At 47.4% G+C, this 27021-nt stretch overlaps 1 protein-coding gene across 1 annotated transcript in view; it reads right to left on the reverse strand.

Moving 5' to 3' along the window:
• Positions 1 to 27021, reverse strand: part of cntnap2a (contactin associated protein 2a) — a 2445269-nt gene that overhangs the window by 1735784 nt on the left and 682464 nt on the right. The window contains exon 2 of the mRNA XM_038797786.1: positions 16770 to 16880. Coding sequence (XP_038653714.1) covers positions 16770 to 16880 — 111 coding nt within the window. The remainder of the gene's footprint in view (positions 1 to 16769; positions 16881 to 27021) is intronic.

Raw genomic sequence — 27021 nt, forward strand, 5'->3', positions numbered from 1 at the left:
CTCTATAGTTTGATGCTTTTCGTTGGTCTGGCTATTACTTTCTTATTCTATGAACTTTCCATCTGTACCAGTGAAGCAACCGCTGTTATTCAGCTGGCACACACATTTGCTTGCCTCACAATTGATCTTCCATTCAATTTGTTGTAATATCTCGATTCATTTATGCCCATCATTCAGCTGTGCTTCATAAAAATTCCACCTAGCACATTTGATATCAGTCTGAAGCAGCGAGCCAACACAATCTCTGCTCGGAGCCTCTGTAAATTCACTATTAAAAGCTGCCAAGTGCAACTTTATTAAAAGCTAGAATCAGCTTATGTCTTCCTTATCCTCAAGATGTTGTCCCTCCTGGTCTCAAGCCGTTTGTTTATTTCAAAATTCTCTGTCTCCTCTTACCTTTTCTGGTAGCATATTTGCTAGGCTGCCAAGAGAGAAAGCTGAGCTTTATTGCTTACTTCACCTCTTCAACTCTCATCAAATGATTTTCGCAAGGAAATTTCTTCGATTACTTCATTCTCTTCCACCATTTTGATCCACAATGTCCCGTCAGTTTTGATGGACCGTTCGCTTTCTGCATTCCAATAAGATGCCTTATGTTTTCCTGATCCTCATACTGTTCATTATACGAGATGGTCCTTTACTAAGCACGAGCATCGAACCTTCCTCGTTTTCACAACTTTTCGTGTCCTTCTCTCTGTTTCAACTCATTATTTTTCAGAACTGTCCTCTTGCTTTCACAACATAAGCTGAAAATCTGTCGTCCAACATGTTGTTGCTCTTCCCTGCATCCTGGAGTTAAAATTAAGACTTGTCACATCATCTCCTGTTCTGTGCAGCTGATTTTTATGGTTTAGGATTTTTACTAACGTTTTATGGAGAAGCAGTTTTTTTTAAGAAAATCAAGCCTCCTCAGCAGTGAAGCCTCTGCTCTGATGCATATCCTTTATTACAGTAGAATCCAACAGAGCCCATCTGGGATAGCCACCATATTCTTTGAATAGGAAGTAATACTCCCTGTGTACTGTTAGATATCTACTGTTGGATCATTATTCTCAAGCTAAATTGTAATTATGTCTGACGGTTATGTTAAGTATCCTCTTTGGAACAATCTATACTTATGACGATAAATAGAAAGCATAAATATGTACTTGAATTAGCTGGAGTTGAAATGCAGGCATGGTCTCTAAATAAACTTTCAAATAGAGGCCAGAACTGACTGTTTATAAGACACAGACATGTTCTATGATTGAAGAATAGCTGTTGAATTTTTCTAAACATTCCTGGATACAGGGAAGGTTCCATTTGATTGGAAAATATTAAATGTAACCACTTTATTCACAAAAGGAGGAGACATCTGTTGCTTTTCTGGCCAAGTTACATGCCTCTTCCTTGGATCTAATATCTCTAATTTCCCTTGTAAGCCATGGTTTGGCAGTGACCCAAGCCGGGAATCAACCTGGTACCCTGGCGCTGTGAAGCAGCAGCGCTACCTTGCTACTTAAGGAAACAAATCATTGGCAATGAAGTTCTGTGAGGTCCCTTTGGGATGAATGACCATAATAATGATACAATTCTTCATCAAGGTGGAAAGTGACTTAGTTACTTCTGAGACGAGAGCCCTGAATCTAAACAAAGGAAACTATGATGGCATGAGGCACGAGTTGGCAATGATGGATTGGGAAACATTACTTAAAGGGATGACAGTGGATAGCCAATGGCAAACATTCAAAGAGCACTTGGGTGAACTGCAGCAATTGGTTATTCCTGTCTGCACATAAGTAAAATGGGAAAGATGGCCAAACCATGGCTTACAAGGGAGAGATATTAGATCCAAGGAAGAGGCATGCAGTTACGTCCTTTAGGACCCAGCCACCTTGGTCTGTGCTGGGACATTGAAGTCCCCCACCCAGAGTTTATTCCGCGTCTTTGCCACCCTCAGTGCTTCCTCCAAGTGGTGTTCAACATGGAGGAGTACTGATTCATCAACTGATGGTGACCGGTACGTGGTAATCAGCAGGAGGTTTCCTTGTCCATGATTAACCTGAAGCTATGAGACTTCATTGTGTCTAGATTTGATGTTGAGGATCCCAGGAAAACTCCCTCCCACCTCTGCTGGGTCGGTCTTCCCGGTGAGACAGGACATACCCAGGAATAGCGATAGTGATGTCTGGGACAAAGTCTGTACGGTTTGATTCTGTGAGTATTACTGTTAGTAAGGAGGCCTTTTCTGGGCTGACAGGACTGGGTTTGCCATTGTCATTTCCAGTGATGGGGTCTTTCACTCACTGCCATCGTTGTGGGAGAGATTTAGACGATGTTTGGGGATTGTCTAGTCTCACAAAGGTATACGGCCCGAGCCCATAGTCTTTTGAATCAGAACTATTTATTTAGCAAGTGTTTATATAATTGGACCTCCACACGAAGCAAGAGCTTCTACTGTCTTCAAGATCTCTCAATCATATGATCTGACATCATCATTACATAAGTATCATGTAGGTTTCTGATGTTAACCCTTTCAGCTCTCAGAACCAGTCTTCATTTTGTACTGAAGGCTCAAAAAAGATTAAATAAGTTATTAAAATACATTCAGACACTGCCATAGTTCCCAGAAGAATCTGCTGCTACATTCAACCATGGTCCTGGTGGCATACCTTTTCTACTGGTCTCACACTATTATAGCCGGCATAAAAGACTCCCACACATTTGTTCATCCGACATCCTAAAAATGCAACGGGCAACGGAAAATTGCAAATGAAAATGGAGGATTGCGTGTCAATGGTGAACAATCCCCATCCACCACCACTCTCCTCCATCTGGCTGAACTTGGCCTCTCACTGAACAATTTGTCCTTTAACTTGTCTCAGTTCCTCCAAACCAAAGATTTGGCTATGGGTACCTGCATGGGTCCCAGTTTTGCCTGTCTCTTCATGGGGTATGTGGAGCATTCCTACTCCGGCCCCATCCCACAAATCTTTTATCGGTACATCAACAACTGTTTCAGTGCTGCCTCATATTCCCGTCTGGACCTGGAAAAATTTATTAATTTTGCTTCCAATTTGCTTCCTTTACCTTTCGAATTCAATCTCTGGGGATAGATTATTCACTACAAACCCACTGACTCCTACAGATATCTTGACTACAGCTCTTCGCATCCCACATCCTGTAGGGACTCCATCCCTCTCTCCCAGTTCCTTTGCCTCCATCACATATTTTCTGATGAGGCCACTTTTCAAAATGGTGCTGTTGACATATCTCAATTTTTACTTCATCATGGTTTCCCATCTGATGGAACCATCAATTCAGCGAACACGTGTAGTTGGATCTGAACAGAGGCTTTAATACACTTACAACAGAGCCAGCCTATTCGTCGTTGAACTCCAGATGAAATGGCAGGCTGACTCTAAGGCACTGATCTTTATACATCGGTCCCAGGGGGAGCCAAGGGAGGAGCCCAGTACAAACTCTCGCGTACTCCCAGAGCGACTCCCCCGGTGGTCGGATAGTGCAACTGCACTTACAATGGTGGATAGTGAACATATATACACGGAGTTATATTGGCAACTATATACAGCATTGATCTTACAACGGGTAGATAACGAACATATATACGTGGAGTGATATTGGCAACTATATATAGTGTGAATCACATTCACCACATTCACCCCCTGTTAAAACAATCAAGTCCGGCGGGGGTGATGGCTCAAAGAGTCAGTCTGTCCGGTGGACGAATTGTCCATTTTGATCTGCGGAGCACCGGGGTGGCAGCCTCTTGCGGTGGCTGGGCGGGCGTCGAGGTCTGGGGTACGGTTGCTAGCTCTGGGGCGAGTCTTGTCCGAGCCTCATACACCTCCTGGTCGAATGGAGACTGAGGGCGCGGGGGGCGGGATGGTGCTGGCGCTCGGGACTGGTGGGGTGAGCTCGCAGAATCGGGGGCGCAAGGGAGCGGCTGCATAGGGAATGGGGAAAGGAGTTCCTCGGTGGGGGTAGATGGGGGGCTGGATCCAGCGGGTGCCAGGTCCCGGAGGGATGCTGTGTCCTGGCGACCGTCCGGGAACTCAACAAATGCGTACTGTGGGTTGGAATGAAGCAGGTACACCTTTTCAACAATGGGGTCGGTCTTGTGCGCCCTGACGTGCTTCCTTAGGAGAACCGGGCCTGGCGTCCTCAGCCACGCCGGAAGTGAGACCCCTGTGGTAGTGCCCCTGGAAAAAATGAAGAACCGCTCGTGGGGGGTTTGGTTGGTAGCTGTACACAGGAGGGATCTAAATACGTGGAGCGCGTCAGGGAGGACTTCCTGCCATTGGGAAACTTGGAGCTTCCTGGACCTGAGGGTCAGTAGGACGGTCTTTTAGACCGTCGCGTTCTCCCTCTCCACCTGTCCGTTCCCCCTGGGGTTGTAACTGGTAGTCCTGCTCAAGGCGATGCCCTTGTCGAGGAGGTACTGACGCAGCTCGTCACTCATAAAGGACGCACCCCGATCGCTGTGCACGTAGCTGGGGAAACCGAACAGGGTGAAGACACTATGCAGGGCCCTAATGACTGTGTGGGAGGTCATATTGGGGCATTGGATGGCGAAGGGTAATCGGGAGAACTCGTCAATAATGTTAAGGAAGTAAATGTTTTTGTTAGTGGAGGGGAGTGGCACTTTGAAATCGATCGCAAGGCATTCAAAGGGCCTAGAAACCTTGACCAGGTGGGCCCTGTCTGGTCTATAGAAGTGCGGTTTGCACTCCGCACAGATCAGGCAGCCCCTGGTGACTGCTTTTACCTCCTCGTTGGAGAAAGGCAGGTTTCGGGCTCTGATGTAGTGGGCGAGCCGGGTGACCCCTGGGTGGCAGAGGTCATTGTGGATGGCTTTTAGGCGGCTGATTTGCGCGCTGGCGCATGTCCCGCAGGATAGGGCATCCGAGGGCCCGTTGAGCTTCCCCGGTCGATATTTGATATCGTAATTGTAGGTGGAGAGTTCAATCCTTCATCGAAGAATTTTGTCATTTTAAATTTTGCCCCTTTGCGAGTTGTCGAACATGAAGGCAACCGACCGTTAGTCGGTAATGAGGGTGAACCTCCTACCTGCGAGGTAGTGCCTCCAGTGTCGGATAGCCTCCACGATGGCTTGTGCTTCCTTCTCGACTGAGGAGTGTCGGAGTTCTGAAGCGGATAGGGTACGGGAGAAAAATGCAACGGGCCGCCCTGCTTGGTTTAAAGTGGCTGCTAGCGCTACCTCTGAGGCATCGCTCTCAACCTGAAAGGGAGTGGATTCATCCACCGCCCGCATGGCTGCTTTGGCGATGTCGTCCCTGATGCAGCTGAAGGCCTGGCGTGCCTCAGCAGACAGGGGAAATAGTGTGGCCTTGAAGAGTGGGCGGGCTTTGTCCGCATATTGGGGGACCCACTGGGCGTAGTACGAAAAGAGCCCCAAGCACCGTTTGAGGGCCTTGGGGCCATGGGGGAGGGGGAGTTCTAAGAGGGGCGCATGCTGTCCGGGTCTGGGCCCAGGACTCCGTTCTCCATGACGTAGCCGAGGATGGCCAGTCTGTTTGTGCGGAACACGCATTTCTCCTTGTTATATGTAAGGTTTAATTTTTGGGCCGTCTGGAGAAAACAGTGGAGGTTGGCGTCGTGGTCCTGCTGGTCATAGCCGCAGATGGTGACATTGTCCAAGTACGGAAACGTGGCCCGCAGCCCGTACTGGTCTACCATTCAGTCCATTGCTCGTTGGAACACCAAAACCCCGTTAGTGACGCCGAAGGTAACCCGGAGGAAATGGAAGAGGCGGCCATCGGCCTCGAACGCCGTGTAGTGGCGGTCCTCCGGGCGGATTGGGAGCTGGTGGTATGCAGACTTCAGATCCACCGTGGAAAATACCCGATATTGGGCGATCTGGTTTACCATGTCTGCAATTCTGGGAAGGGGATACGCGTCTAGGAGCGTAAAGCGATTGATGGTCTGGCTATAATCGACGACCATGCGGAATTTTTCCCCGGTCTTGACGACCACCACCTGAGCTCTCCAGGGACTGTTACTGGCCTCTATGACCCCCTCACTGAGCAGCCTTCGGACCTCCGTTCTGATAAATACCCTATCCTGCGGGCTGTACCGCCTCCTGCGGGTGGCTACCGGTTTGCAATCCGGGGTGAGGTTGGCGAAGAGAGGAGGGGGGGGCGATGCGCAGCGTGGCGAGGCTGCAGATAGTGAGTGGGGGCAGGGGCCCTCCAAAGCTGAGGGTGAGACTCTTGAGGTAACATTGGAAATCCAAGCCTAAGAGGAGTGTCGCGCAGAGGTCGGGCAAGAGATACAGTTTAAATTTGGAATAGCTAGCGCCTCGAATCGTTAGCGTTGCTGTAGTGCTGCCTTGGATTTGGATGGAATGGGAGCCCGAAGCGAGGGCGATAGTTTGGTTGACGGGATAAGTAGGGAGGGAACAGAGTCTTACCAGCTCTGGGTGTATGAAGCTCTCTGTGCTCCCGGAGTCGAAGAGGCGCAACGTGTTGTACCCGTTGATCTGGACCTCCGTCATCGAATTTCTCAGATGCTTGGGGCGAGATTGGTCGAGGGTGACCGCGTTGAGTTGCGGGCCGCGTGGTGGGTGCCCAGGGGAGTCGAATTCTTCCGATCGGGCGTCCTGTCGAGTAGATGCCGCTGCGTTCTGGCGAGTTTGATGCAGGAACACTGCGCTGAGTTGCGGGCCATGTGGTGACTGCCCGGGGAGGTCGTACTCCTCCGATGAGCTGTTTGAGTCTGGGGATGCAGCTAGGGCCCGTGGATCGCACGTGGAGGGTGGTGATGAAGATGGCGTCCAAGGTGGCGGCCCCCATGAATCGCACGTGGCCGGCCGCATGGTGGAGGTTTGCCAAGATGGCGGCCCCTATGGATCGCACGTGGTGGGAGGGGGCGGAGCCTGAGCGTAGGCCGCAGCGTTTCGGGCCCCGCGGGCCTGCTGGTGCTGGGGGCGATGTTTTTGGACTGTTGGGGTGTTGAGGGCTGGGGCCCTTCTGCCGAGGCACACTCTAGCATAGTGGCCTTTCTTCCCGCAGCTGCTGCAGGTCACAGATCGGGCTGAGCAGTGCTGCCGCGGGTGCTGGCTTTGTCCACAGAAGTGGCAGGCTGGAGCAGTTGAATAACTGGTTTGGGGAGCTGAATAATGGCAGGCTGGAGCAGTTGAATAACTGGTTTGGCGACTGAGTAGCTGGCTGGAGGAGCTGAGTAATTAGCTGGAGCAGCTGGATAGCTTGAGTAGTTGACTGGGACAGTAGGGCGACCGGCTGTGGCAGCGCGATAGCTGGGGGGCCTTGCGGCACAGGCTTGGGGGGTCCTCAGGTTGGGGGCCCATGCGGGGTTAGCGGGGTCCGCGGGAAACGAGTTGAGGCTGCGGAAGGAAACTTACATTGTGATAGCAGCCTCTTCGGTAGTCTCTAAGCCCTAGGCCCCATTTTCTAATAGTCTCTGGCGTACATAGCTAGATCGAAGGCCCGCTACAAAAACATCCCGCACAGCAAGCTCCCTATGTTCGGCCGCGGTTACAGCCTGGTAATTGCAGTCATTTGAGAGATTGTTCAACTCGCGTGCAAATTCAGCTAAAGTTTCAGTAGACCGTTGTCGGCGAGTCATGAACACATGGTGGGCAAAGACCTCGTTCATGGGCCTAATATACATTTTGTCCAAAATCGCCAGCGCTGCGGTGTAGGAACCGGCTAGATTTAGTTGTGTAGAAATTCTGTGGCTTACCCTCACGTGCAGTAGGCTGAGCTTTTGTTCCTCCGTAGTTTCAGCGGTGCTGATTTCGGCCAGGTAGGCCTTAAAACATTTCAGCCAGTGGCAGAAGGTTTCTTTCGCCTCTGCATCCTGCGGATCGAGTTCTAGACGTCCTGGTTTTAGAGCGGATTCCATGCTTTACTTCGGCAGCTTCTTAAGTGTATTAAATTGATGGAACCATCAATTCAGCGAACACGTGTAGTTGGATCTGAACAGAGGCTTTAATACACTTACAACAGAGCCAGCCTATTCGTCGTTGAACTCCAGATGAAATGGCAGGCTGGCTCTAAGGCACTGATCTTTATACATCGGTCCCAGGGGGAGCCAAGGGAGGAGCCCAGTACAAACTCTCGCATACTCCCAGAGCGACTCCCCCTGGTGGTCGGATAGTGCAACTGCATTTACAATGGTGGATAGTGAACATATATACACGGAGTTATATTGGCAACTATATACAGCATTGATCTTACAACGGGTAGATAACGAACATATATACATGGAGTGATATTGGCAACTATATATAGTGAGAATCACATTCACCACACCATCCACTGTGGTCAACAGGGCTCTCTGCCGTGTCCGTCCCATCTACCACACCTCTGCCCTCACCCCCACTCCTTCCTCCAAGAACCAAGATGGGATCTCTCCTTGTCCTCACTTTTCACTCCGCCAGCCTCTAGATTCAAGGAATCATCCTCCAGCAGTTCTGACAACTCCAGCATGATGCCACTACCAAACACATCTTCCCCTCACTCCCCCTGTGAGCATTTCTCTGGGATGTCCTGGTCCACTCCTCCATCACTCCCAACACCTCACCCTCTTCCCACAGCCCCTTCCCATGCAATCGCAGAAGGTGTTTACCTCCTCCCTGCTCACCATCCAAGGGCCTAAATATCCAGTGAGGCAGTGTATCTTGTGTACCTCCTTCAATCCGGTCTATTGCAAGAAGCTTTCTCTTTATGATAAATCTCCACGAGAGAAAAAATCATCTAACTTCATTCTTTCAGTACTAATCATGAGCCTATGTCACCAAATATGATCCTGGACCTGACCCCAAAAGTGGGTAGGATACTGGACAAAACTCCAATATTTTATTTTAATTTTGTAAGACTGGTGAGGAAAGGGTGGCTCGCTCCAGCAGCGATTTCAGGCAAACTAGGGATATGGTATATCAAACAAACATTATTACCAACACATTATTAGAATATCTTTAACATCACACAAAAAGGGACTTCCGGTGGCGGCATGTAGACAGCAGTCACACCTGAGGTGGCTCCCGCCAGATGTCCTTAATTTTGGCCCTTTTCACCCTGTTTGCAAAGGTGATTTAGGTGGAACTTTGTTAGTTGGATGGGATAAGAGTCCCACGTTAAATGAATGCCCACAAAACCAGGCAGCAGAAAAGTAAAAGACCTTCGTCAGACCTGCTGAGAAAATGGCGGATGCTCCTGTTGTGTCGAGCCACTGCACTAACTGCTGAGATGCTTCCAGGCATCTTGGCGGTGGAACTTATGAAACTATGGCAGGCTGTCTCTGAAGACCTCGACATAGCAATTAAAGGGACGCTATCCTCTACTTCTGCGGCCTTGAAAAATATGATTCTGACGGGCAAGGCGCATGGCGCACTGCTAAAGGATTTGGAGCTGGCCCTTTCGAGGCAGAGTAACAAGATCACCTCCCTGGAAGCGGAGGTGGTCGATGACACCAAGGCCCTAAGGGCCAATATGGACGATCTGGAGAATCGTTCCAGAAGGCAGAACTTGAAAATTGTCTGGAGGGTCTGGAAGGTCCGAATCCAATAAACTATATGTCGCAGCTGTTTGGGAAGATGGTGGGAAGGTTGGAATGAGTTCTCCTCCCAAGTTGGATCGGGCCCACAGGTCGCTCAGGCGGAAGTGAGTGAACTATCGTGTGCAATCATCGTGCATTTTTACAGTTATCAAAAAAAGAGAAAGGGTACAGCGTTGGGGAAAGGACCATGAATGAGAGGGCCATGTCATTGGACTCTACCACATGGGAGCAGAGCTGGCTAAGAGGTGTGCAACACTCAATAAGGCCATTACCACATTATACAGCAACAGCGTTTGATTTGATGTGGTATATCCTGCGTGCCTCAGAGTAACGTACGAATGAAAAGATTAGTAGTTTGATGCGCTGGAGGACGCAGAGGGGTTTGTGCAGAAGTATAGACTGGGGTAAAGCTAACTTGCATGGTAGCATAGTGGTTGGTACAATTGCTTCACAGCTCTAGGGTCCCAGGTTCGATTCCTGGCTTGGGTCATTGTCTGTGCGGAGTCTGCACGTTCGCCCCGTGTGTGCGTGGGTTTCCTCCTGGTGCTCTGATTTCCTCCCACAGTCCAAAGATGTGCAGCTTAGGTGGATTGGCCATGCTAAATTTCCCTTAGTGTCCAAAATTGCCCTTAGTGTTGGGTGGGATTACTGTGTTATGGGGATAGGGTAGAGGTGCGGGCTTGGGTAGGGTGCTCTTTCCAAGAGCCGGTGCAGACTCGATGAGCCGAATAGCCTCCTTCTGCACTGTAAATTCTATGATTCTATGATCTGTAAACTGGATTTGTTGTGAGATGTCTATTTGGGGGTAGCCATGTGAAATTTGGGATTTGTTGGGGTGCGTGCTGGGCATTTTAGAGTTTCTACTTGTATTTTTACTGTGGTTTGTAGGATAGGCATTTTTCTTCTTTGTTTTTTCTTAACTATTAAAGTTGTATATGGGGGGGGCTGGTTGGTGTTATGGTTATTTGTTCGGTTTTTACTCTGAGTGGAGGCTATCCTCCTACCTGTATAGTTAGTTAATGGGAGCGGAGGGGTGCGAGTAACTGCATCTCATACTGTGGGGGGTTTTCAAGGAAGAGTTTAGGATTTTTGTTTTTGTTTTGTTTGAGGTTAGGGTTGGGGAGGGGAGAGGAGGGGCTTTTGTTTGCCTTGTTTCTGTTTGCTGGTTGATTTGGGTGTGGTATTGATGGGATGCGGGTTGGGTGGGCAGGGTTAGTTCTCTGACGATGATTATAACTTTTTCTTTGTTCTGTTTGGATGGGGGATTTGGAGGTCATCTTGGATGGGCCTAGTGTCGGCTCTCTTTGAGTAGTTGCTGGACTGCCCACAGGGTGGACTGGCTGACGCTGGGTTAGGGGGGTAGACGGTCCCCGGTTCAGCTAGTCATCTGGAATGTAAGGGGGTTGAACTGCCCAGTAAAAAGATCCAGAGTGTTTGTGTAGCTTAAGAGTTTGAACGCTGATGTGGTGGTTTTGCAGGAGACCCATTTGCAGATCAAGGATCAGACAAGATTACGGAAGGGCTGGAAGGGACAAGTATTTTATTTGGAATTTGATAGTAGGACCCGGAGGTTTGGGGTTTTGGTGAATAAGAGATATCTTTTTCGGTGGCTGAAATTTTGGTGGATCCAAACGGAAGCTATGTAAGTGTTAGTGGGTCGTTGGTAGTAGTACTCAGTGGTTCTAGTTACTTTGTATGCACAAAACTGGAATGATACAGCTTTAATCAACAAGTTGGTTGGACTCGCACTAGCTGATTCGGGGAGGTGGGGGGACTTTAATTGCGTACTGGACCCTTAGGTGGACACATCGAGACTGGGGGGGGGAGGGGGACAAGACCTGTGGCAATTTTTACATCCAAATGCGAAGGGCTTTACTTTTTTCTCTTGGGTGCATCCGGCCTACTCCCGGATTGACTCTTTTGTGATGCGTAGGTCTCTCCTTTCTGGGGTGGTGGGGGAGGGCATTCGGCAATAGCAATTTCGGATCATGGTCCATATTTTGTGGATTTGATGTTGGGGCTGGGCCCTGCTCAGCACCCCCCCCCCCCCCCCCCCCCCTGTGTAGGCTGGATGCGGTGCTGCTGGAGGACAAGGGATTCTGTGATGACTGCATTGATTTTAAGAGGAGTGAGACTATCTCACTTTCCACTTTGTGGGTGGCTCTTAAGGCAGTCATTTGGGGAGCGATAATCCTCCTATGAGCCACATAAAGAGAAGAGTGAAAAGGTGGAGAAGCAGTTGGCGGATTCCATCCTTGAGGTGAACTGCCAGTACTCACTTTCCCCAACACTTGAGTTGTTGGCGAGCAGCAAGAAATTAAAGGTGGAGTTTAGGCTGTTCTCAACCAAGAACAACCCCATTTTCAAACGGAACCCTTTTTTTTGGGCCTCAGCGAGGAATTCCCCACCGAGGCTGCACTTGCTTTCATTTCCTGCATTGGCCAGTCTGCTCGAGAGTGCAGGAAGAGATTGGGGCGCTATTCCCCAACGCCCTAATTGTCAGGAGATCCTCGAGTTTCCCCCCCCCCCCCCCCCCAATCCATCCCCTCACCCCACCTCATAAAGGCAAGGCACCCTTGGGCCCGATCCCCAACATGGGCAACCCGGCACCTGTGTACCTTAGCACTGCCTGACTGACACCCCAGCAGTGTCGCTGCCAGACTGTCCATGCCACCTGGGCACCCTGGCATGATTATATCTGCATTTCCATTGTCATTTCTATCCATTTCATACTTTTAATAATTGATATATTTGCATTCCTAGATCACTTTGTATCTCCATCCTTAGAATCTTTTAACCCAAAATGTACTATTTCACATTTCTCTACATTCAGTGAAATTCCCAATTTCTCACTTTCGGAATTCTTTTTCAATTTACCATAACCCCAAATTTGGTATCAACAAATTCAAAATCATTTCTCGTATCATTGGCCAGGTGGTTAACAGTGAGGCTGAGTGTTTTCGGTTACAAGAAGTTACAGATGGGATGGTCAAATGGGCAGGTAAGTGGCAGCTGGAATATATCCCTGAAAAGTGAGAGGTGATACACTACGGAAGGAGAAATTTGACAAGGAAGTATTCAATGAACTGCATGATACTGGGAAGTTCTGAGGAACAACGGGTCCTTGGTGTGTTTGTCAATAGATCTCTGAATGCGGGAGGGCAAGTAACTAGGGCACTGAAAAAGGCAAATCGGACACTTGCATTGATCAATCGAGGCATAGATACAAAAGCAGTGAAGTCATATAGGAGTCATATAAAACTGGTGAAGCCAGAGCTGAAATGTTACGTGCAACTCTGGTCGCCACATTATAGGAAGGATGTGATTGTACTGGAGGGGGTACAGAGGAGTTTCACTCGGATGTTGCCTGGGATGGAATACTTAAGTTATAAAGAGAGTTTGGATATGCTTGGGTTATTTTTGTTGGAGCAGAGAAGACTGAGGGGTGACCTGATCGAGGTGTACAATATTATGCGGGGCATGGTCAGGGCAGATAGAGAATAGCTGTTCCCTTCATTGAAGGGTCAGTCAGGAGTGGACACAAGTTCAAGGTGAGGGGCGGGAGGTTTAAGAGGGATGTGTGGAAAAGCTTTTTTAAGGGTGGTATTAGTCTGGAATGCACTTACTGGGAGGGTGGTAGAGAAGGGTTGCCTCAAATACTTTAAAAAGTACCTAGATGAGCATTTGACATGTCATAACATTCAAGATTGTGGGCCAAGTGCTGGCAAATGGGATCAGGAGGTAGGTCAGGTGTTTGTCATGTGTCGGCCAAAGTATCAACAAAGTTGATGGCCAAAGGATCTCTTCTGCACTGTATTTTCAGTGATTCTGTAAATGTCCTAATTACACTTCAATTTTTTTAGGCCTCTCAAGATTGCTTTTGGGCAAATTATGTGTTCCAATATAGATAACTACCACAGGCATTTTTCAGCTCCTTTCAATGAATAGTCTATCACCACTTTAGCAAATGCAGCTTAGCTCCAGTAAGCACAAATTCCACCTCATTATTTACTCAATTTACCTTATAAATGACTGCCTCTGCTGTTTGTGGAGTGATCACTTGTAGATGTATTTTGGCTGATGTTAGTGTTGCCTTTTATGTTATTCATCATAATATATTTTCACAAAACTAAACAGTGGTCTGAATTTTCATTCAGGATTGGGGGAGGTTCAGGCTGTATTAGAAGTCGGGATAGGAAACCCCAAAAGCAGTGAAGAGGATGCTGGTTGTAGCGACGTGCTGGGAGGAAGGCTTACCTCAGGTCTCCAGCATTGTGTCCAATATTTAAAAAAGAATAAGTCATGAAACGTCCCTCAAGCTCTTTGCAAATTCCCACCCCCCGCACTCACTCCTCATGCACCATCTGAGCCACATCATACAATCTGCACCCACTCCCCATAAACCCTCAAACCTGGCATATATCTATGTCCTTGTACCCACCCCTCATTGCTCTCCATAGCCTCCATGACAACCAATACCTTCTTCTCCCCTACCCCACCTCGCATGGCTCTCCCAAAATTGAAAAAGTAATGGCAAAAATCCAGGCCAGTATTTAATGAAATATCTACAAAAACATTTTTCAAATAAAGCAGGCATCTCCTGTAAACAATGGAAACCATAAATGTCCCAGGCAGCCTCCTGCATTTCCTAAATTAGTTCCAATGGTTCTCTTCATCAGAAACAAATAAAAACCAACGAATAGCTGAAGAAAGTCTCAATTTATTAACCTCTTACAAAATTAAACTCACCCTGGTTTCCTTTCCTGCAGCTTAATACAGGCAAAGCTGAAGTCACAATGCTTGACTCTTGTCAGGTCCCTAGCACTGCAAGGCAGCGATGCCACAGTGCCGCCCACTTTGTGAAAGTGATGAAGCTCATACGAACATATATGTGTTTTAGCAGCAGGGGTGGACCACTCAGCCCATCGAGCCTGCTCTGCCATTCAAAAATATCATGGATGATCTGATTGTAACCTCAACCCCACATTCCTGTCTACCCCTGATAACATTTCATCCCTTTGTTAATCAAGTAACTAATTATCTTTGCTTTAAAAATATTCAAAGACTCTGGGCGGAATTCTCCGCTCCCGGGAAAAATCGGGAGGGCCGTCGTGAACTCGGCCGAGTTTCACGACGGCCTCTGAGGTCGCTTCTCGCCCCCTATTCTCCTCTCCCGGCGGGGCTAGGAGTGGCGCTCCGTAACTCTCGGCCGAGAATGACGCGACCGGCGCACCTAATGACGTCAGCCGCACATGCGCAGGTTGGCCGGCTCGAACCCGCGCATGCGAGGCTGACGTCACGACACTGACAGCTCGAACCCGCGCATGCGCGGTAGCCGTCTTTCCCCTCAGCAAGACGTGGCGGCTTGATCTTGTGGGTCGGCGGAGGGGAAATAGTGCGTCCGATTGAGATGCCAGCCTACCAATCGGTGGGCACCGATCGCGGGCCTGTCCCCTACCGAGCACAGTTGCGGTGCTCATTCCCCACCAGGCCCCCTACAAGCCCCAAATGGGCATCTCCCCACGCGTTTCACGACGGCAGCGACCAGGTGTGGTTGCCGCCGTCGTGAAACAGTCGTGAACGGCAGGCCGCTCGGCCCATGCGGGTTGGAGAATCGCTGGTCGGCGTGAAAAACGGCGAGCGCCGATTCTTCCGAGCAGGGGAGGGGGGGGGGGGGAATTACGGGGGGCGCGAGGGGGGCGTGAAATTTGTCGGGGGGCCCTTCCACGATTCTCCCATGCAGCGTGGGGAGCAGGGAATCGCGCCCTCTGCTTCCACTGCCTTTTGAGGAAGTGTGTTCCAGAGATGCACAACCCTCTTGATAAAAAGGCTTACCCTTTTTTAAGATCTTAAAGGTTCTGTTCAAGTCACCTCTTGCTCTTCTAAACTCTTGTGGATACAAACCTAACCTCTCCAAACGTTTCTCATAAGTCAAGCCGTAAATTTTTGGTACTAGTCTAGTAAACATGATCTCTACTGATTCTGATACATTTACATCTTTCTAAATAAAGAGACCAATACTGTATACAATACTCCAGGGGCGGGATTCTCTGCCCCCCCCGCCCCCCCTCTCCCCACCCCCCCTCTCCCCCCCACCCCCCCCAGCCCCCCCCCCGCCAGCGTAAATCAAACCAGGTCTGTACCGGCGGGACCTGGCTCTGCGGGCGGCCTGCAAGTCCTCGGGGGTACGCGGGACAATCTAGCTTCGGGGGGTGCCCCCACGGTGGCCTGGCCGGCGCTCGGGGCCCATCGATACGCGGGTAGGTCTGTGCTGTGGGGCACTCTTTCCCTCCGCGCCGGCTGCTGTCTGCCTCCTCCATGGCCGGCGCGGAGAAGAACCCCCTCTGCGCATGCGCTGGGATGACGCCAGCACACGCTGGCACTCCCGCGCATGCGCCAACTTGTGCTGGCCGGCGGAGGCCCTTCGACGCTGGTTGGCGCAGCGCCAAGCCCTTCGGCGCGGCTGGCACGGCGCCAGCTCCAACGGCGCCAGCCTAGCCCCTGAAGGTGCAGAGGATTCCGCAACTTCTGAGCGGCCCGACGCCGGCATGGTTCACTCCTTGGTGCCGGTACGGCCCGCCCCGCCGGGTAGGGGAGAATCCCGTCCCAGATGTGGGCTCACCAATGTCCTGTACAACTGAAACATATCCTCCCTATCTTTGGAATCAATTCCCCTCACAATAAATGATAACATTCTATTAGTTTTCCTAAATACTTGCCGTACCTGCACACTAGCCTTTTATGAATCATGCACCAGGATGCCCAGATCCCTCTGCACCTTACAGAGCTCTGCATTCTCTAACCATTTAGATAATAAGCTTTTTTTTGTTCTTCTTGCCAAAATGGACAATTTCACATTTCCCCACATTTTACGCCACTTGCCATATTTTTTGCCGACTCAGTTAACCTATCTGTCCCTTGTAGCCTCCTAATGAATCATCATTCCTGTCAAATAAACTGCTACATTGTTCAACTGAAAGAAGCAACTAATTTTTTTTCCGAACAAGCTTTTGACTACCTCTTGCACCGTGGCTCAATCTCTACTTTTTTATTCCTTTATCGTCTGGGTTTTTTTGTTCTCCTGTGAAGCAATTCGGTACATTTTCCACATTAAAACAAGTTGCTGCTCACCCATCCACCCCAATCCAACTGAGTTAAAGTAGCTCATTACAATATTAATACCTGACAATAAAAAAACATGTGAATCAAGTACCAAAAGCTCTTACCTCCTCTCTTGTTTAGTTTAGCATAGCCAGGTACATAGCTGCCTGACATCACAGACGAACTACTGAAGGAAGAGTGGGGAAGTGCCGCAGTCAATGGCTCATCACATTTCTCTGAAAGAAAATCAAGAAAATTATTTGTTTGGCATCATTTTTACACAGATAAAGGTGTGCCATAAAAATACAGATTTCACCGCAGTATTAAAAAAATTATGTAAATAATTGTCATTCATTCAAATCTGTGCTTCCCATCACATGTTGCACAATGCAAGTACACTATAGCAAACATGAAAAAGCACTTTAAAAAGCCAACTGCAAAATCAGATGGCAAAATGGTCTAAATGCGGTTTAGTACATCAGTAGAAGGAGATCAGAGAGGTCAACAGCCAGTTCATAATTTGCAGAGCTTTATCAACAAGACCTCATGATAAATCAGAGCAGCCATGATCTTATTGAATTACAGAGCAGGCTCGAGGGACCAAGTGACCTACTCTGCTCCCAATTCATATGTTCGTATATGGAAAGATGCTTGAAGCTTCCCCTTTAACTCAAAATAGTGATAAGCTTTTCTCAATACTAATAAAAAGCATTTTCGACTCGATAAAATAAATTGATTTTCAATCCCAAGGTTAAATGTAAATGGGACCGAACCCCCTCGCCTTGGAAACCTCGGGTGAGCGCCGTTCAGTGCTGGTCTCCACAAACGGGTCTCCCAGGGGATCGGAGGCCCCCAGGTGCTTGCCCGCTGGGCATGGTGGCGCCCTGGCAGTGCTACTGCCACCTGGACACACTGGCAATCCAAACTGGATGCCAGCCTGGCACTGCAAAGTGCCAAGCTGGTTTTGTTCCCACGATGAGGATCAGGCCCAGGGGTGCCCTGTGTGGGTGCAGTGGGGTTTGGAGGACCTCCCGTACAGGTGAGTTAAGGCATTTGGCGGGCCCAGGGAATGCATTGCGTTAATGTAACAGACATTAAAAATGGTGTCCCGATCTCCTTTTGCACTGAGGAGCTCCGGTGAGTGAAGCACCTCGGTGCGGAAAACGGTACTAAGTGCCGTCTCTCGGGGAGTTCCCGTTGTGGCCCCTGAATCTACTCGAGTGGCAACAGAGCCCCATTTGATAGCTTGGGATTTCTTGGCGCTCCAAGTGCTGGGAAATTCCCAGCTAAATGCACATGTTATGGGATTCTGTTCCCATTCGAGTAGATCTCGTCCAAGGAATGTAATAATTTGAAAAACTGTCTTTCAGCCTATGTAGATATAATTTCATGTTTATTTTTTCTCTGATGGCTCAATTGGGATTGAGCATTGTGATCCTTACAGTTACATGCACTATTATGAGATTAGTCTTATCAGCAACATTGTAAATAGGGCCTGAGTTATTTGCTCAGCATGCAAGCTTGATGTTGAAATAGGACATTTCAAAGACATCCTGTGGGATACGAAGAACGATATGGTGGCACAATGGTTAGCACTGATAGTGCCAGGAACCCGGGTTTGATTCCAGCCTCGGGTGACCGTCGGTGCAGAGTTTGCACACAATTTCCCCGGGTTTCCTCCGGGTGCTCCGGTTTCGTCCCACACTCCAAAGATGTGCAAGTTAGGTGGATTGTCATACTAAAGTATCCAAAGGTTAGGTTGGGCTACAGGGATTGGACCGAGGTGGGTTCTCTTTCAGAGGATCAGTGCAGATTTGATGGGCTGAATTGCTTCCTTCTGCACTGTAGGGATAACGATCGGATCATTTTGTGCTGTAAATTGTACAAACTCATGAACGGGCTTATCCCATTACTTATCGCCTTGAAAAGTGCCCAGTCTGCCTCAGAGTACTCTGGAAGGGCTAATTATCTTTAACATTTGAGAAACAGGTAAAGCCTGTTTCATGCTGTTTTCAGGATCCTCCAGACGCCTGGCAACCAGTAGCAATGAGTGATATTCACCACCAACAGGATAGTGTCACCAGAGCCAAAAAGAGATCCTGCATATCACACAAATGAGTAATGTGGTGTATGGATTTCAGTGCCAGTGTGAAGCTAGATATGTAGGCAGTATAACCTAAAGACTGGAAGATCATAACAAACATCATTTCCCTTCTGCTATACACAATGGGCAAGGTACAAACTGTACCCGACCAACCTGTTCTTGCAAAACTCAAGACCTAAATAATCCTCAGTGTGCTCAAAATCGCACTGATGGCCAATTTAAAATTATCAGTCAGACTGGCAGTGTAATGCATTTGCATGCACTGGAAATGACATGTAAAAAAAACACATAGCCCTGTGATTTTGAAGTCAGAAAGAACAAGTTCACACATCGGGCCTGTTTCAGCTTCACAAAATATGTTGTTGCCATTCGCTGGTTCATTCCTCAGGGAAATCTCTTAACTGCCTGTCAAGCTGCCTGGTTTGCATTTTCAAACAATGCTTATCAGTGAAGTATCAGTCACCACGGACTGCTACATTCTCCACAACAGCTTCTCTACCAGTTGGAGTTCAGCTGCCAACCAATCAGCACTCTATTCTCATACACAGTTATTTTCCCTGACATTGTTATTCTTGCCATTGTCCTGATAGCACAATATGAAAAGCTTCAACAAAATGTATTTTTTCAACAATACTCAAGTTCTGTAACACTAAACAACTATTTCTACATTGCTCTGGGTACGCTTAATACTAACACTAGTGAAACAAATTGACAAATGCTCAATTTCCATGCACTGATACCCCAACCAACTTGTTTAGTAGACTAGCAAAATGAGAATAAAAGTAGATACTGTATTCTAAAGCAGCGCAACTGATAAGACAGATAATAGGCTAGTTTATAATGGCAAGAGAATTATACTATATATGCATTATTTTGTTACAGGAGATCCATGCTGAATGTAGCTATTCGGAAACAATGAGAACAATTACTACTTTTTGTGGTCCATGAAGAAAATGTGAAGATTGATGGGAGCTTTGAATTTGTACATGCACGGACACCAGCATTTTGGGAATAATAGGCACAGATGTATAAACTACCTTTCATTGGTTGAAATAATGATATCTCTGCTAATAATATCAACTGAGATCAAAGGTGAACACCTCTCCATAATATGCATGGAACATAATTTGAGAGCACTCTTTAGCACTTCAGCATACATTTTGCAATTCCTACACCAAAAATCCTTTATAGATCTCCAAATGAGATCAACAATGCTCCATCAAATTGAGTAATTTCATGTTATGCAGTTTGAATGTTAAAATTGAAAGGAATCTAGATTCTTCTTGGATGGAGGAATTATGATTAACTGAAAAGCTTTCCTCAAAGGTACTCATCATCTAATCTTAAATGAATTTGAGGTTATTGCAAGTTAAGAATTATTCAAGGGAGAACAATGTCATTCTACTTAATTACTTCTAGCCCAAGAATTTGCAGAAAATCTATTAGCATCTATTACTTAATAAAACAAGGGCGTGTGTTCCAAATCTCAAAAAGACATCAGGTGAGCTGAGAAGTATGAATCGAACATGAATCCCCAAATTTTCTCAAAAGTTTGGAGACAGAGCAAGATAACCTGTGCTTGGTAGGTGAATTTGGCATTCTGAATTCTCCCTCAGTGTACACGAACAGGCGACTAGGGGATTTTCACAGTAACCTAATTGCAGTGTTAGTGTCAGCCTACTTGTGCCACTAAAAAAGATTATTATCATAAGACCATAAGACATAGGAGCAGAATTAGGCCACTCGGCCCATCGAGACTGTTCCGCCATTCAATCATGGCTGATATTTTCTCATCCCATTCTCCTGCCTTCTCCCCATAACCTCTGATCCTCTTACAGACGACATCTTATAGAGCTCTCACATGAACAATACTCAACAGTATGAATGTGCAAATCAGCCCACAGGTTTGCTGAATTAAGGAGATGCATCATTAGTTGCTACTTTCCATAAATTGCCTGTTGATTTACGCAGCTCCACAGTTTGCTTCACACAAATAACATCTCGCCCTTCGCCTCCCAGTTAATTTTAGAACTCGCTACTTTTGCACGTTAAGTAGTCTTAAAACTCTAAAAGGTTTGAGCTGGAATTTAACATTAGTACCTCAATATGGTTGTCATGAATATGTACAATCAACTTCACTGGGTCAGAAGATAAATAATTACAACTGTTCGATTTAATTCCTTTATGAAGTAGAATTGTTGTTGACAATTTTAAAATGTCATACTATTCATGTTCACAGGTTATTTCTTTCCAGAAAAAACCTCAATCTTAATCAAATCTTTATTTTCTTCTCTTTGGGTGGAATCTTACTAACCACCGAGAGGCAGCTTTGATTCAGAACCTTTGCAAGGCTGGGTTCCACGAATGTTGAATTGAAATTTAATCTTTTGGAGATTGATAAAAAGTATTTCATTCATTCTCAAATAACAATGAGGGCGGATTCTAAAATCTAAAATGACAATAAAGAGTTGATTATTTGAAGCCAGCAGCTGTAGGGACAGTTAGCACAGATGGTCTGAGAAACTACATTTTAGGAAGTCTCAATAATTTAACACAATGTCATAAAATCTTGAGTATAATGCTTTAAATTTGCATGACTCACTTTGAAATATATTCAGGTAAGGTGTCAAACCACATACTTATAACAGTGCCACACAATTTTTATTGTGTATTGTGCAATAAGCTACATTTATGACATATTAAAGTCATTATTAAGGCTCATAAAATGATGCACAGTAAGTACAATATACAGTCTGGAGTAATAACATCAGACTTTATTGTGTTTTCTCAGGAGTGTTTATTGTATATAAGAATAGTACGCATATTCTTATATAGGATAATAGCAGCCCAGCAGACTGACATAAACTCAACTGGTAATCAGTTGTGCAAAAAACATGTTGATTAAACAGTGGAATTAAATATCAGCTAAACTAAAGTGTGTGATTAAGTAGGCAAAAATGGAAGGAAGACAGATTAAACTGTTTAATGGTGCTTTACTGGTTGAAGTAGGCTTTGTTGTTTTTGAAGGCAAGAAATTCTTCTCACATTGTACACTGCTAATTTAATTTCAGTGTTAACGCAGGAGGACAACATGATCCGGGATGCCCATGAAGAACTTCTGAGAGCATTTTAAACCAGTGAGCCCCCACCCTGCCAACAGTGCCAGTAAGATTTCTTCATTCACCGAATCTATGAATAACAAATCTGTACAGCTGAGATTTTCCCACAAGGGAAGCAAAATTCAAAACAACCAAAGTTGTGGGATCGTTCATAATGTTAGAACAATATTTTAATAATTAGTTTTTGAGATTGTACTTTGTTAAAGTTTCATGAATGAGATAATGATACATTTTGAGGGCAATCCTAATGTGCAGCCTATTTTGGAATCATTCATTAGCAAATTATGTCTTTACTCAGAATATCTTTATTAAACTTTCAATGGGTTGTGAAGGAGGGTCAGGAAGCAGGGGCAGCTTGTTCCTGTGACATAAAACTGTTTCCATGGGATTATGCAACTGGTCGGGTGACGATCAGAATGGCGACGAGCCCAGTCGCAGCAGGTAACAGTTAAGCCAAGGTCATTCTCCTGATTTGTTAGGCATTGAATGTCATACCCCTCACATCAGGAGACAATCCCATGGTCAGATGGCCATTCAAGCCAGAGGTTCAATTCAACGAAGGTGCCAGTCCAATAATCGGCCACAACCGTGGCAGTGCCCATTATTGTGGGTGGCCATAACCCTTTTGGTTCTCTTTTGTGGCTGGTGACCAGGAATGGAGACATCCTCTCTCCATATTTCAGCAGTGTCACCCTGGCTGATGATGTTGTCAATACATGGTTGCTGGACAGCTCCCTATTGGCCCCGTCAGCCACAGGAGACTGGCCTCTAGGGCTCTCAGAGTCAACTACTTAATTGGTCGCCTCCTCCAAAACCACCTTCTTCTTCCTGCCACTGGGATATGGGAGGTCTCAAAATGCATTTCAACCCAAAAGTGGGATCAGGGCCTAGGAATTGAAATTTTTGCCCAGTATGCCTGAAAGGTTGGGTTACTATATTGCACAGCTCAGTACTACACAAAATCTGAAAAGTTGAGAAGTTACAAGAGACTCCAGATGGAAAGATTACAAGGAACAATTTCAAGGCTTTTCAGGGTGATGACATGACAACACCCCACCCCATTCCCTTGGCCAGATAGCTTTATTTGAAGGGTGTAGGATGAGAGAAGCCAAATCTGCCCATGACTTGTCATAAACCACTTCTAATTGTGGCTTCCCCACACCATAAAACTATCACAAGCATGCCAGCTCCAACAGAACTTTTGGCCTAAAAATTAGTTCACTCAATTCTTTGAGAACGGTGGTCACAATTCACCTTGGAGGCAGGCAGTCAGCACGTTTGGTGCTGTCTCCTCATGGATTTGATTTCAGCATTGGTCTGAGTGGGGCCCCTGCTGTTGGTATGTTTCTATAGGAGACCAGGGGATTATTTTTGAATAATCACCTTCAAATTGGAATGTAAATAGGTACCCAGTGATAACATTTCTCAGTGTCTGAACCATGGAACTGGCAGTATTGCCACAAGAAGTGGCTTTGTGCGGGTGGTCAAGGTCAATTATAGAATCATAGAAATGCAGAAGGAGGACATTTGGCCCATCAAATGTACACCGGCCCCTGAAAGAGCACCTTATGTAAGCCCACACCTCCAATCTGTCCCCGTAATCCTAGGGCGGGATTCTCAGGTATCCGGCGGGCGTGCCGTACCGGCGCCAAAGAGTGTCGTGAACCACTTTGGCGTCGGGCCGCCCATAAGCTGCGGAATCCTCCATACCTTCGGCGGCGAGGCCGGCCCTGGAGTGATTGGCGCCAAACCTTGTGTAATTCACGCTGGCGGGACTGGCCAAAAACGGGCGGCCTCTCGGCCCACCGGGGACCAGAGAATCGCCGGGGGGGCTACTGCCAATGGCCCCCGACCGGCGCGGCGAGATCCTCGCCCCCGCCAAAAAACTGGCGACGGAGAATTCGGCAGCCGACGTCGGAGCAGCGGGGCAGGATTCACGTCGCCTCCCCGCGATTCTCCAACCCAGCGGGCGGTCGGAGAATCCCGCCCCTAGACACTATGGGGCAATTTAATGTGGCTAATCCACCTAACCTGCACATCTTTGGGCTGTGGGAGGAAACCGGAGATTCCGGAGGAAACCCACGCAGACACGGGAATAACGTGCAGACTCCGCATAGACAGTGACCCAGCCGGGAATCGAACCTGGGACCCTGGAGCTGTGAAGCAACAGTGCTAATCACTATGCTACTCTGCCGCCTGAAAAAGGAATCTCACAGCACCAGGGATACGTGTCCAATTCTGACTTTGGACAACTGCCTGTGTGGAGTTTGTACATTCTCCCCATATCTATGTGGGTTTCCTCTGGTTTCCTCCCACAGTCCAAAGATGTGCAGGTTAGGTTATGGTGATAAGAAGGGGTAGGTAAGGGAGTGGACCTGGCAAGAGTGTTCTTTCAGAGGATCATTGCAAACTCACCAGGGCAAATAGCATTGCAGGGATTCTATGGTTCTACGGATTCTACGATCTGCTACCACATCACATCACCAAAATCCCATGCTTCTCAATGCACTATACACACATCAGCACTCCCTGGCACTCTGAATTTGTACCTAACATGTAGATGCTCCACCACACACACACATTCCTCTGATGCTAGCTTCCCACCCTGCTGTCATTAGCTTCCACAGATCCTCAGCTATTAAACTGTGGCTGTCACAGCATTCAAATGCAGTGCTGCCTGAGCAGCTATTTCCAGCATTTTCATTTTTTATTTCAGATTTCGTCAGTGTGTTAATTTAACATTCATGGTGGATTCCCAGCATTCGTGTATCTTGAAAATGGATCCCACCTCAATGTGGGAAGGAAAATAATGACAGTGCTGTTCAAACTTATATCAGCAGCTGGAGAGGGAGAGGTGAGGTAACCATTTCTATCTACACTAGTTTGCTTCGCTGCAATGTAAGAAGACTGCTCCGACTAATTTAATCTTTTTTGACCTGAGGTGCAATCTGTAATATAGCAATTGCAGATTGAGGGCTGGATTTTCATGTTGGAGGTCCGAATCAAGGAATGGAACTAATCCCATTATCGCAATCCTGCCTCCATTTTCATTCTGCCGGCATGCAGAATATTTTGGGGATCCAGATACTGAGCGGTTTCAAGCCAGAAATGGAGGCAGACTGAGTCCAGAGGAGGCAGGTTAAAAAGCTTGCCTCAGTTCCCAAACACCTTGGCTTGGTGCTTCCAAGACAATCAGCAGTTCAGCTTTCCAATAGTTGAACATTTTGACCACTTTAAATCCTCACCTTCAACTTCACACCCTCACCTCTTTCACCCTCACCTCCCTATTACTGAACGGTACTCGCCTAAGTTCTCTGAGGCGAAGGGGTTAGATCCCAACGTCTCAGGTAGATCAAGCGAGGTGCATATTAGAGTGAGACTAGCTACTCACTTAATCTACAAATTTGCCAAATATTAATCCCATTTAGATTGCGACATCTTGCGGCATCCCGCTAGATCTCGCAAGGCATGTCGAGCCGGGCAGATCCCAGAAGAGGCCTGTTCATACGAACGGGGGTGTGCGCGGCTGGTAGATCATGCCCTAAATGTTTGGACTTGGTTATCATACCAGGATACCCTTTCAATAGTGTGAAATATACTCAACATTTTTATCCATTGTTTGCATGCATTTAACACATCTGAAGACTTTCCAATCTATAGTGTTAATCTTTACTTGACAGCTTGCCAGTTGGCTGAAATATCAATCTGGCAAACACATTTTTAAGTGATCATATTGCCTTTATTCGTGGTCATTTTCCAAAATTTGGTGGTCATTTTCCAAAATTCTTTGGACTCTGGAATGGTTCCTACAGATTGGAGGGTAGTTACTATAACCCCGGTATTCAAAAATGGAGGTCATGAGAAAACGGAACTATAGATCAGTGAGACTAACGTCGATTGTAGGGAAGTTGCTACAGTCCATTATCAAGGATTTCATACCTTCGCATTTGGAAAGCAGTGGTACAATCAGACAAAATCAGAATGGATTTAAAAAAGGAAGTCATGCTTGACAAATCTATTGGAATTCTTTGAACATGTAACTAATAGAGTTGACAAGGGATTGTGAGCAGTGTCTTGAGATGGATAGAAAACTGGTTAGCAGACAGGAGCAAAAAGTTGGAATAAATGGATGGGTCGTTTTTCAATTGGCAGTCAGTGACTCGTTGCAGGGATCTGTGCGAGGATCTCAACTGTTCATATTATACCTTAATGATTTGAAAGAGGGAACAAAATGTATTATCTCCAAATTTGCAGATGATACAAAGTTGGGTGGGAGGGTGAGCTCTGAGGAGGATGCAGAGATGCTTCAGTAGTGTTTGGACAGGCAGAGTGAATGGGCTTATGCATGGAAGATGCAGTATAATGTGGATAATGTGAGATTATCCACTTCAGTTGCAAGAATAGCAAGGATTATTATTTGAATGGGTGTAAATTGAGAGAGGTGGATATTCAGCGAAACTTTGGTGTCCTCATGCATCAGTCATTGAAAGTAAAGTGTGCAGGTAAAGAAGACAAATGGTATGTTGGCCTACATAGCGAGAGAATTTCAATACAGGAATATGGGGACGGGATTCTCTCAGCTCAGGCTGGGCCGGAGAATTGCTGGGCCGTGCACGAATTGCACAACGCTGCCCCGATGTAGTTCTGCCGATTCTCCGGAGAGCGGAGAATCGGCACCATTGGCGCCGGCGCGGTCAGCGGGGCGCCGGTGGGGGGCCATGTTCTCCGCCATAGATGGGCCGAGCGGCTGCGCAAAAAGTCCGAGTCCCGCCAGCGCCGTCCACGTGTGGTCTTACCTGGCAGGACCTCGGTGTGCTTACATCCGGGGGCGGCCTGGTGTGGGGGGGAATGGGGGTCCGACCCCGGGAGGGGGCCTTCGCTGTGGCCCGGCCCGCGATCAGGGTCCACTGATTGGCGGGCTGGCCTCTCGGGCTGGGGGCCTCTTTTGTTCCGTGCCAGACCCTGTAGCCCTACACCATGTTGCGTCGGGATCAGCGCGGAGAAGAGAGCCACCGCGCATGCGCGCATTCGCACAAGTCCCACTGCGCATGCGCGCATTGGCGCCAGTCCCACTGCGCATGCGCGCATTGGCGCCGGTCCCACTGCGCATGCGCAGACCCGCAGCGCCCATCTGACACTGGGATCGGCAGCTGG

Source organism: Scyliorhinus canicula, chromosome 5 (genome assembly GCF_902713615.1).
Source record: "Scyliorhinus canicula chromosome 5, sScyCan1.1, whole genome shotgun sequence".
Taxonomy (NCBI): domain Eukaryota; kingdom Metazoa; phylum Chordata; class Chondrichthyes; order Carcharhiniformes; family Scyliorhinidae; genus Scyliorhinus; species Scyliorhinus canicula.